This window comes from Protopterus annectens, chromosome 1.part1 (genome assembly GCF_019279795.1).
Source record: "Protopterus annectens isolate FY-2018-M chromosome 1.part1, PAN1.0, whole genome shotgun sequence".
Lineage (NCBI taxonomy): Eukaryota > Metazoa > Chordata > Ceratodontiformes > Protopteridae > Protopterus > Protopterus annectens.
The window spans coordinates 1,256,472,429-1,256,485,942 of NC_056726.1; the positions used below are offsets into that span (position 1 = coordinate 1,256,472,429).

Genomic DNA, 13,514 nt, shown 5'->3' on the forward strand with positions numbered 1-13,514 from the left:
TTTGAATTATTATCATAGCTTGTCTGTCGTCTAATAACTGGACATAAAGATGCCTCCTTCTTACCCTCCAAATGGTTACATTTCCTTCAAAAGTCAAATTGATAGTAGGACATCCTTGCCTAGTGGGACAGATAACATTTCCTTGTGTTCTATTTCGTGTACCAGCAGCCCATCCCCACTGGAGTACCGTTGAATTAATTTTAACTGCTTTTACTCCTGGTGTTGCGTACTCTGTTGAATGGACTCCATACAATACAAAACAAGAAACAATTAGCATTGGAATTGGAATCTAAAATCAGAAAAAAAAGTAGTATGATTATTCTCGCAAATAACACCAATCTGCTGGTATATATTCCAATTTTTCCTTTTCTGGTTTAATAATTAAAACAGTATTATCATTCCCAGCAGCAATAACTTCTGCTTCTTCAGGTGGTTTATTGGGTTCATGGAACCATATTTTTGCACATGAATTAATTTCATGCATACTAGATATCTGCTCCCTGTCGAAGGTGGTAACAGGCGATGACTGCCCTCTGGTGATGGAACTGCCTAACACAGGTACAATAAATATTTGAGCTACCCTATCCTTTTTCTGTACATGAACATTCTCATCTGAAGTATTTAACAGAATAATTTTAAGTTCCCCTTGATAACTTGCTTCAATAACTCCATTTACAACCTGAACACCCTTTAAAGCAAGTGTTGATTGAGGCACTGTCCAACCAAAATGCTTTGTTGAATTTGAATTCCAATCCCAGTCTCGATCAACTGAACTGTCCTTGGCGGTATTTTACAAGTATTCATTGAATATAGACTCAATCATGCAGTCTCAGGTGTAGCTCTAGTAGGAGCTAATGCACCTACTTGAGTTTCCCAATATGTAATTGTTTCAGTTGTCACATATGGTTTGATCTGCAATGCTGGAGTTAACATTCTCATTAAAGGTGTTTCTGTTTCTGAAATCGGTCTATTATTTAAAATCTGTAATGCCACATTTAAATTATCTCTCCAGTTTTGCAGAGTTCCATTTCCTAATTTTCTTAATTGATCTTTAAGTAAGTCATTCATTCTTTCAATTAACCCTGCTGCCTGCGGGTAATAGGGTGTATGAAATACCCATTCAATATTATGTTGCTTTGCAAAATCCTGTACCATTTTTCCCTTAAAATGGGATCCGTTGTCATTCTGTATTTGCAAAGGCATTCCATAATATAAAATGATTAAATCTTAAGTTCTTAAAGTACTTACCTGTGTTGCTCGTCGGCATGAAAAACCAATAAGATACCCAGAATAAGTATCTACCTCTGTATATATATATTGACAGCCTTTATTTAATGGTAAAGGAACAACATAATCAATTTGTCGTATTTGTCCTGGTAACTTTCCTTGTCCTATATGTCCCTGAACCATATGAGGTATGGATCTTTGTTGAGTATGTTCACATATCAGGCATTCTAATATAACAGTTTTAATTAAGTCTAATGAAAGTGCAATTCCTCTCATTTGTGTCCACCTGTAAGTGGCCTTTTCTCCCAGATGTCCGCACTTCTGATGTGCCCATTTTGCCATCCCCATTTGCTCAGAATCATCTGGTATATTAGCTTCTGAAATTCTCGTTTGTTCATCTGTAACAGAATTAAACCAATGTTTTAGAGAATCTGCAGAACAATGTGCATCAACATGATAAACTGTTACAGTACCTTGATTTATCATTTCCCAAATCAATTGCCATAGTTCTTTTCCCCAAATTTTTTTTAAATGAATTTTCCAGTCATTTTTCTGCCAGGTAGGCAACCAAGTTGCCAATCCATTTGCCACTGACCAAGAGTCAGTATAAAATGACATATACCTGGCGTCTCCTGTTTCAGTGCTTGATATACAGCATATAATTCTGCATACTGACTACTTTTACCACTCCCTGAAGATGTTAAAACTCTCTTAGTCACTGGATTATAGGATACAGCTTTCCAACATCTTTTATTTCCTACATATTTTGCTGATCCATCAGTAAACCAAACATGTTTGCATTGTTCTAATGTTACCTGTACATATGGCATACCCCATTTTACCGGAGACTCACTGACTGGTTCAGCCTTGTCAGTAACAGATAGTTGCTGATCTATTGGTATTTGAGCCACTTTTTCATGTAGCATCGCCACCCCATTAATTCCAGGTTTGGCCCTATCATGAATGTACCATTTCCATTTAATAATGCTTGCTTCCTGCGCATGACCTAGTCTATGCATCTTGGATGAAATCATTACCCACTGCATTATAGGTATTTCTGGTCGCAAAAGTACAGTATGTCCTACTGTCATTTGTTCAGTGTCTACCAGTGCCCAATAACATGCTTGTAATTGCTTCCCAAAAGGAGGATACCTTTCTACTGCATCTGGTAATTTCCTAGTCCAGAATCCTAATGGCTCCCGCTTTGATCCCTGTTTCTGCCAACGGCTCCAATTAGCATAATGATTCTGTACGGATACATGTAACTCTACTTCCCTGTCCTGTAGGGGCCATAAATCTAAAGCCTTTTGAATAGCTTGCTTTCCTTGTTCGAAAGCTTTTTGCTGATCATCCCCCCAAACAAACTCATATTTTTTCCTAGTCACTTTATACAATGGGGAAAGTATTGGACTTAAATGGGGAATATGCTGTCTCCAAAATCCAAATAAGCCTATAAAACGCTGTGCCTCCATTTTCTCTTGAGGGGTTGGAAATTCTAAAATCTTTTGCTTTGCCTTAGGTAGAATTTCTCTATGTAACAAATCAACAAACCAATGCCTCACAGTCTTAAAAAAGACTGAAGAAGAAGAACAAACAACCAGGATCCCACGTAGCAAAATTTATTCCATAAAAATGTCTTAGCGCCTTGGCCACCACAGCCTTCAATGAGCACATGATTCATGGTAAAAAATCATTCCCTTTTATATAAATGAACAATAAAGCAATCTATTAATTAAACTATTAACTATCATAATATTTAAAGAGACTCCACTCACTCCACAGAACCAATACTTACAAACTAAAAATACAGAAATTCGAATACATTTATAATAAATATTTCCAATTAATTTGCTACGTAGAATTTCTCTATGTCCCTGATGCCACTGAATTCCCAAAAATGTTACTGTTTGAGCTGGTCCCTGAATCTTATTGGGATTTATTTCCCAGCCCTTTATTCTCATGTGATTTATTACTATTTGTAAATACTCACTCACTTCTTGTTCGGAATTCCCTTGAATAAGAATATCGTCAATGTAATGATAAATTTGCATGTTCTGAGGCAACCTTATTTTGTCTAAATGTTCTGCCACTATTTTGTGACAGATAGTAGGACAATGCAAATATCCTTGTGGTAACCGAGTAAATGTATATTGTCGTCCCTGCCAGGTAAAAGCAAATTGATCATAATTCTCTTCTACAAATGGTATGGTAAAGAAAGCATTTGCCAAGTCTATTGCTGCATAACAAGTACCTTGATGTTTCTGTATATTTTCTATTAATGTAATTGTATCTGGAACCGCCGCTGTTAGTGGCGGAGTATATTTATTCAATTCTTGATAATCTACTGTCATTCGCCAAGACCCGTCCAACTTTTTGACAGGCCAAACTGGATTATTCCATGCTGTAATAGTAGTTTTCAAGACACCTGCATTTAATAAATCCTGAATTGTTTCACCTATCTCCTTATGCCCCCCCCCCCCCGGGATTCTATATTGCTTCAAACTAATTACCTTTGTTGCTGAAGGCAATTCTACTGGTGGCATTTTAACTTTCCCTACTATAACTGTTTTGACTGAAAAATATGGCTTAACGCCAAATTGATACTGTCCTTCCGATAAATTCAACGTCAACACTTTTAAAATGTCAATTCCTATTATATATTTAGGAACAGGTACTATTAGGACAGAGTACTTTTTCCATGGCAATTGACCTATTTTCATTTCTAACATTGTCTGAACAGCTTTAATTTGCTTTCCACCAAGTCCTGTAATAGTAACTTGTCACCCTTTAAATAAACTCGGATTCCCATAAATTAATGAGGCCTCTGCTCCAGTATCAATTAGAGCTCGGACCTGTTGTTCATTTTTATTTTTCCAGAATATTGTCATATCTACATATGGTCTAAAATCCTGCCGAGCCCATCCACTTACTGGAGCTTGGCCAATTTCCTAATCAAAATGTAAATCTGACAAGTCAGGATATGTTGCAGGTGGAGCAGAGGGAACTGTTGAACTTTCTTCCATATTCTCAGTTTTACTGCCTAATACATTCTCTTCCTGTTTTTCTACATTTTGAGTTTACCTACCTTTTTTATTCAGACCTCATTTTTTGCACATCTCTCACATTGTCAGAGTGTCTATCCCATCAATTTTATCCTTAGATACCCCATCTTTCAACAATGCAGTAAACATATATTTTCGGGATACTCAAGCTTGTTTTTGTCCAGCACTTTTGTTTTCTCATCTATCAGTATTTAACTGCTTTGGTCCCCATTCTCCTAGCTCTCCCAACTGCCGCAATCCCTCAATAACTTGAGAAATAGAATTTCCAGTCTCACTAATTAAATATGTTAATATTACCGTTTTATAAGCTGGAGGGGCTAATTTAATAATCTTATTTCTAACAGAAACTGTCAAAGCACATTGTAGTAATGCATCAGCGCCCCCTATAAGTAAAGCAGTTTTCATTGTCTCTTCTTTAATTCTTTGAATAGCATCTCGTAACGTATACCATGGCCTATCATTAGAAGGCCAATCCATTTCTGTTGGATATTTTTCGGTGCAGCAATCTGCTATAATTTTGAAAAGACTTGCCATTTTGCCTTTGTTACAATTTTGAAATGCATCCTGCACTGATGGATCATTACTTAACATACTAAATCTTTTAGTATCTATTTGATCTATTTCTAATCCAGCAGCACCAAATTCATACAGTCTCACTATCCATGCTATTAATGATTCTCCAGATTTTTGTTTAAATCTTTCAATTAAATCATTTATTTCCTGTTGAGTAAAATCTTCATAATGAAGTTCTTCCTGCCCTCCTTGGAGCCCTTGTGCCCCATTAACCATTTGCTGCCGTCGTTGAAGAATTGGTTTTACCTTTTCTGGTCCCCCCTTTATTCCGTTCTTCCTCTCCTGGGGAGATACTATTTTCATTATTAGAGTCTGAAGGGGACAGAGAATCAGAAGAATTCCAGATATCTCCATCCCAGTGATCCGTGTCCCAGTCTAAACCTGACTTTGCTATTGACATTTGCACTTTATTTTTATTAACTTTGCCTCTTCGTTTTCAATATTTATATCTTGCTACTCGTATTGCAGCCTTTTCGGCTACATGCTAATACATGTCTGTTTTGTCTGCTAATAATTTAATCTGACACTGTAAAATTACATTTTGCTTCTCTAACTCTGCTATCCATTTCTCTAGTTGTTTAATTTGTTCACACTTACGTATTTTATCGTTATGTGATGTTCAGTATGCACTCAAGAGGATCCAGCCCCGTCTGCATATGGTACTCAATTCTTTCCCTTTTTCCACTAAAACCTTTTGTAAGCATGCTTGCACTGAGCCAGGTTCGGCATCTTTTAAACAAACATCCCAATTCTCACTTAATCCTGTACCCGTTGACCATTCCAAAGCTAATGATTTGTACAGGTCCTGGTCCCATCCTGGGATTTCAATCTCAAAAACCGCTATGTCCTTCTTACTTTTCCTTTTAAACATTACGAATCCTGCCAACTACGCCAAAAATAATGTATTGCCTAATGAGCAGGACTCGAAATAAAGACACTTTTCACCAAAAATTAACTAATACAAACTTTATTTCTACCAAAAAGACTAACAAGCTAATAAGCTTTATTTGTTTGTTAGAACTAGAAAAGTAAATCCACTCTAAGCTATTAAAATAAAAAGTTTAACAGAAAGAAAAATTAGACAATACATTTAAAGAAAGTTATACATCACCGATAAAGGGGAAACTTCATCCTGTCTTCAGTCTCAACTGGGAAACCTCGTTGCAGTCAGGCAGGAGTCTTCATCGGGAAAACAGTCCTGGGCAGTGCATCCACTTCACAGGTGAGGCTTCTGCCTGAATGCAGAGAATCCCGTCTATATATAACCAAGTTGTTTACCACAAATCATGAGAATCAATACTTTCCAGTGTAGGCTGGATCTTGCTAGAGCATTCTGTGGTGTTGGCCACCCACCCCAGAAGGAACAGCAAATCCTGCCAAGTACAATGATTCTGCAAATGTTGAGTACTACACTGGAATATTCCAATGACCTTGTAAGTTTTAGTACATTACTAGAAAATTCCTGATAAGCCATAACTAAAAGTAGTAAACAAAGTATGTTTCGTAATCCAATGTAACTTGCTGAAATCATCAGAAAATTTCCGGAACAGAGCATCATCTCTTATGCCTGCCTAGAAAACTAGAATGCTTCAGAATATAACATCATTCTATATATCAAAAAGAAATAAGAAAGAATAAAAGAAAGAATAAAATAAATGTCGAGATATAGTGAGGCAACAGTCAAAATAATCACATTCTCTCAATGTTCCCCTCTTTCGTATCCCATTCGTATCACAACTATTGTCGGTGAAGAAGCTTACAGACCAAGACAACATAGTGACTTTCCAAGGTGACAGTTGTGGAATCACAAAAGGGGCTTGCTTACTGTCAAAGGTCAAAAATATCAGATGAACTTTATCAGCTGAACTGCAGTGAAATGGTTTGGAAAAACATTCAAACTTGGCAGAGACACCTTGGGCACAAAAGCCCTGCCACAATAAAGAAATTAGAGGAAAATAGTTGAGGTTAACTATGTAAGTGGTGTAAAAATTACCAATGTGATCAAATAATTAAATGTACCAGATGCATTAAGGGAAAAATTATGAGAAAGTCTTTTCCATCCAGAGCAACAGCAGAGCTCAAAAACCTCTGGACTTAATTCATTCACAGGTTCATAGGTTCATAGGTAGGTACTAGGCTATTGGCTCAAGGGCCTAAGTAAGCCTAGACAACAAGGTTCCCTGGCTTGCGCCACCCAGAAAGTTATTTTCCTGTGCCCCTGTCGAGCAGAGTCATAGAAGGGAACCCTGGGGTTTATTTCCTATTTCCCATCCAATCATCAAGATTTTTCTTGAAGCGTGCTAATGAAGAACTTTGCTTGACATAGATGGGTAGTTTGTTCCAGAGTATGGGAAGTCTCTGGGACAGGAATCTATCCCTCCAGCATGTCCTGTTTATTGTGGTGACAAGGTTTAGGTCCCTAGAGCGTGTAGCTTGGAGGGATTGGGATTTCTTTAGGTGTAGCATGTCCAACAGTTCTGGGTTTGACATAGCTTTTTATGTTAGACAGAAATCACCCTGGAGTAGGCGATATGCTATGGAGTATAGCTGGAGTTTTTTGAGGCGGTCAGTCTAGGGCATCTGTTTGAGGCCAGTAATCCTCTTTGTGAGGCACTTCTGTGGCCTTTCCAGCTGCTGCAGGTGTCTTGTGAGGTACATTCCAAAAGGAGCGTTGTACTCTATAATGGGTCTAATGAGTGTCGAGTAGAGGAGAACAATGACCTCTACTTCAGATCTTTGCGGCCCAATGAAAAACATGAATCTAGGAAAGAAGAGGTATTTTCTTAGTTTCCTTGATGATTACTGCAGGTACACCACATTGTACCTGTTACACAACAAGGATGAAGTGCCAGCAAAGTTAGAACAGTATCTAACTCAAGTAACTAATTTGGCAAAATGCCTAGAGTGCTACTTACAGGCAACAGGTCTGAATATACAAGTGGGGCAACACAAGCCATTCTCAGAAAACATGGAATTATGTTTCAGACAACTGTACCATATAACCCAAAACAAAACAGGATGGCAGAGAGAATTAATTGGACTCTCTGTGAGAGTGGAAGGAGCATGGTTTTTGATGCTGATATGCCAACCACATACTGGGGAAAAGCTATTATGACTCCATGCTGCAAAATCACTTACCAGAAAAAACAACAGAGAAAACTCCATATGAACTGTGGAAAAGTAAGAAACCAGATTTGAGACACATCAACATTTTTGGAAGAAAAACCTATGTGTATATTCCAAAGGAAAAATACACAAAAAATGGGATCCATGTGCAAAGGAAGGTGTACTTGTGGGTTACAGTGAGTCTCAAAAAGGATACAGAATTCTACATCTAGGCACACACAAAGTAACAGTTAGCAGAAGTGTGATTGTTGAGGAAAGTTCTATGTGTTCCTAGTTTTTGGAACCGACACAAACTGTTCAGTTTGAGGAAAAATCCACATCCTTGTCACAAGAGAAACATGAACAAAGCTACAAAGAAATAGAAATTATTACAGGCAATTCAAAAACTGATAATGAAGACACTGAACCACAAATTACTTCAGTCGGGAAATCAACAAGTAGCAATAAAGGTATAGATCATCATGTGTAATGTTCCTATTGAGCCACTGTAGCTAGATAACACATGCATATAAGTACTGAGCACATGCGAGAACAGTGCCATTTTGTACAGTCAGCCAGAGCGAATGCAGGCATGAATGGAGATACACATGTGAAGACATAAAACTTTTTGTATGAAGCTTAAGCTTTCTCATAAATTCCTGTTTGGTAGGTAATCACTTTTGATTTTAAGTTCTGACTCTAAAATCCACATTTTTGAAGTAATGTGTGAATCAGTTAACTTGAATATACATGTTCCAGTTACAGTTCCTGACAACGTTTATGTAAAATAAATATCTTGAACCTGTACACCGCTTTATTGTCTCTTCTGAATGCATAAGAAAAGTGTCATGGTGTCAAAAGAGGCATGTCTAAAATTACATGAGGCCAGAAGGGATCCAAAATTGAAGCAACACACAAGCAACGAGGCACGAACTCAGAAACTTGTCAGAGGTTATTCAAAGGTACTTAAATTAATTTAAATGATTTTTCAGTTGCCACACATTTGGCAAAGCATTCAAAACATTCAAAATAATTACCGAGATAAAATGTCCGAAATTGTGACATACTGATAAAAGTATTCAAAATAAATACAAAAGTGTTAGAAATAACTTCTGAAATGTTTAGATATATGAAAGGGCTAAAATGACCATATTTTTTCAAAATGTACTACTTTTTTGCATTAAATAAAGCTTTTTGAAGTGGCCAAAGTTTCTGGAATGTTCGCAGAGTTTGCAGTGTCAGAGTGAAGCCTTTTCAAAGAGATTGTTGTGCATTTGTGAATAATTACAAGTACCTGGTCTATGTTTATATTTAACATATTTTGTTGTGATGGCAGAGGGGTTTCACAGATCTGAACCACTGGAGTTTGATAATAATATTGCTGAGAATTGGAGAGTGTTTGAAAAAGAATATGATATTTTTATACAGGTTCCTTTTCCTGATAAAGGCGCATGTACAAAGGCATTCATACTTCTTAATTTAGCTAGCCCAAAAGCCATTGAAAGGGAATGTCCATTTGTGTATGCACTTGCCATGTATGCAGGGGAGGGGGAGAACTGCCATATTGTGATAGACTGAAATGTGGGAAGACCTTGATTGTTTAAAACATAAATTTAGAGAAATGTGCAACCCTCAAATGAATATTACAATGGAAAGGCACATATATTACATATGAGATCAAAAATCTGGTGAAACTATAGCAGCATACATTACTAACATGAGAAATAAAGCAAAAACATGCAGATTTGGTGATTTGCAAGATGAGTTAATAAAGGACAGACGTGTGTGGTGTTAATAATGTGTAGTGAGAAAAATTTGCTTTGAGACAGTGATTTAATGTTGAGCAAAACATTAGAGATTTGTCAAATATACAAACTTACAGAAAAGCACATGAATATGCTTACGAATGAGAAAAGTATGCATGCTGTCTCTCATACAGTATCTACTAGTGTGAATGTTGATAGTGTGAGACAAAAATCTAAGATGAAAAAGCAATATAAACCAAAGATTGTGCTATTATCTAACCCTCACCAATAAATGAAGAGGTCATTTACTACCTCAGACCTCATTGTTAACAGCCGTAATTGTGGAAGCAACCATGAACCTAAACAAGAGAAGTGCTTAGCTTTTGGTCAGCAATGTCACAAATGTAAAATGTGGAATCATTTCAAAGACTTTATAAGTCCAAAGTGTCACATGGTGGTGAGGAGATTCAAACTGATGGCGCAGTAGTTTTCACATGCCATTCTGCTGGGAAGAACTATGACTTGCAGTTTTATATAGTCATAGACCCATGCAGTCATTGTTAGACCTCAAATATAGCTTGAGAATGGGACTGATTTCATTCAATAAGGAGGTCCACCATATAAGTCTGAACAGCCAAGATAGTTTTACACAGAATATATTTCATGAATACATTCATATTTTCAGAGATGAGCTTGGCAAGCTACCAGTCACATATTTCATGAGGTTAAATCATGAAGTAAGCCCAGTTGCTGATAAGCAAGGAAGATTCTAGTAGCAATGAAGAGCAAAGTAAAAACAGCACTAGACATAATGGTGAATTCAGATGTGATAATTCCAGTAAAAGAACCAACTGAATGGGTATCCTCCATGGTCGTAGCTCATAAGAAAAGCTCAGATGATATTCAAATATGTATTGATCCAAGAGATTTAAACAAAGTGCTTAAATGTTCTCATCATCAGATGCACACAGTAGAATAAGTAGCAGCTCTCATAACAAATGCCACTATTTTTTCAGTCTTAGATGTTCATTTTGGCAAAATTCACTGGATTACAAATCTTTATTGTTAACTATTTCAGTACGCCATTTGGAAGGAACAGATTTTTGAGAATGCCATTTGGGATAAATTCTGCCAGTGAAGTCTTTCAGCATGCAATGGAGCAAATGTTTTTCAGGTTATCCATGTGCTATCATAGTCGATGACATTATTGTAGGGGGCAATGGTGAAGACAGACATGATAGAAACCTTAAGAAAGTTCTAGACTGTACATGTGAAGTCCATCTTATACTGAATCCTCAGAAATGTAAATTCAAGTTGAGGGAAGTTACTTATGTGGGTCATTTGTTTACTAGTTCTGGCTTACAACCAGATCCATCTAAGCAAGCAACAATTCTTGTGATTCCAGTTCCAGACAATGTCACTTCTTTGCTATGTTTTCTTGGTATGGTCAACTATTTAGGAAAGTTCATCCCAGACCCAAGTGAATTTTCAGCACAATTATGTGAGTTGACATGCAAAAATATAAACTGGTCTTGGTTACAACACCAAAGAGCATTTGAAGTCCTGAAATAGAACATTACTTGTCCACCCACATTGAGATATTATGATGTTCGCAAACCTGTAACTCTTTCATGCGATGCTTCAAAGTATGGTCTTGGTGCAACATGTCTTCAAGAAGACATACCAGTAGCCTCTGCATCCAGAACTTTAACCCAAACTGGGATGCAGTATGTACAAATTGAAAAAGAGCTTTTGGCAGTAGTGTTGGCATGTTCAAAGTTCAATGATTATATTTATAACAAACCTGCTCAAATAGAGACTGATCACCAACCTCTAGTGACAATTCTGAAAAAGCCAATACATTCATCCCAAGTCCATCTGAAACACGTGATGTTAAAATTGCAAAAGTACAATTTCAATATTGTCTACACAAAAGGCAAATTTTATACCTTGTTGGTGTTTCATCAAGAGCACCCAGACAAACAACAGAACAGCATGGAGAAACCAGACTTGGAAGTCATGGAAGTCAAAGATTTTTCCTTATCACATCTTGATGAACTTAGACAACACACAGCTCTAGACCCTGTTCTTCAGAGGCTAACACATGTTATTAATCAAGGATGGCCAGTGAGACAAATTACCGAGATGAACAGATCATGGAAAATGGAATCATCATGAAAGGTTCTAAAGTAGTTATCCCTTCAAAGTTACAACAGGAATATATTCAGATATTACATTGTGGACACCTGAGTACCAATCATACCAAAAGAAGGGCAAGAGGCATAGCATTTTGGACTTCTATATCAAAAGATATAGAGAAGGAAACTCTAGCATGCTCTATCTGCAGTAGTACTAAACTTCACCAACCAAAAGAACCACTTCAGCTAAACCAGATTCCCATACTACCATGACCGACAGTTGCTACTGATATTTTGGAATGGAATGGTCAACAGTAGACTCTTACTGATATTGGTTTGAAATTTGACTTATTCCTAATATAACTGTCATTATAAAGTTGAAGAGACACTTTTCTGTGCATGGTACTCTACACAAAGTTGTATCTGACAAGGGTATGCAGTTTAGTAGAGGCATAGGACTTTGTCCATGTTACTACTAGTCCTGACCACCCACAGTCCAATGGATTAGCTGAGTGTGCACTCCAAAGTGCAAAATGTTTCTGACAGAAATCCAAGAGAGATGGTACTGATGCTTTTTTTAACTTACTCAATCTCAGAAACATTCCCTGAGATGACTTGCTTGGTTCACCTGCTCAGATATTAATGTCTAGACAGACAAGAACAACTGTACCAATCAGTAAACAACTATTGATTCCAAATGTAAAGAACAAAGAGATCAAAGCCCAACTTTTGAAGAAACATCAGTCACAAAAGTCATACTATGATAAATCTAGCAAACCTCTCAGACCACTAACACAAGGAGAAATCGTAAGGATGCAAACAGCAAAAGGATATGACCGAATGGGTATTATCAAAAATGTCTGTGAGGAACCAAGATCCTATATTATTCAATTGGAGGGAATGGAATTCAGAAGAAACCAAGAACATACACTTCCAGTTTCTGAACCAGTGATGCAGCAGAGTGCCTGTGCCAAAGACTCTTTCTCAGAGTGGCTTTACACTTGTTCACATTTTGCAGGACAGTGTATTTTCCTCAAATAATCCTGATGTTATCCCTGAAGTTCCTATTAAGAAGAATTCCCCAGAGACTGTCCCTGTTGCTAAACCAAGTCAAAACTTTCATGTAACCAGATTGGAGTAAAGTTTCCAGACCCAATCCAAAATACATAGTGACTTGGACTTCAGTTTGGTTGTTATTAATATTGAAATGCTATTTAGGATATACAGTCTTGTTCTCCTAATGCATGTTGAACAAATCAGATACGGAGGATTTAGATCATTATATGTAATGTTGCTATTGAGCAACTGCAGCTAGATAGCATGTGCATATAAGTACTGAGCATGTGCGAGAACAATGCCATTTTGTACATTCAGCCAGAGTGAATGCAGACATGAATGAAGACGCACATGTGAGTGTGTTTGAAGTAACATGTGAATCAGTTAATTTGAATATACATGTTCCAGTGCCTAACAATCTTTATGTACAATAAATATCTTGAACCCATACACCACTTTATTGTCTCTTTTGAACGCATGAGACGAGCGACAAAAGGTATTCTACCTTAATGATTGTCTTATATGGCTCACACAGCAGTTCAGGCTGAGCTGGTTTCGTAGGGAGAGATGCAAAAACTACCACCACATAAGAAGCAGATGTGGATTAG

The 13,514-nt window shown here is 37.1% G+C and overlaps 1 protein-coding gene across 1 annotated transcript; it reads right to left on the reverse strand.

Moving 5' to 3' along the window:
• Positions 1–316: 316 nt before the first annotated feature.
• Positions 317–3,956, reverse strand: LOC122816080. The gene is given in 4 exon segments (XM_044088878.1): positions 317–778; positions 1,249–1,842; positions 1,845–2,761; positions 3,098–3,956. Coding segments are annotated over 4 exon segments (2,832 nt in total).
• Positions 3,957–13,514: the final 9,558 nt, after the last annotated feature.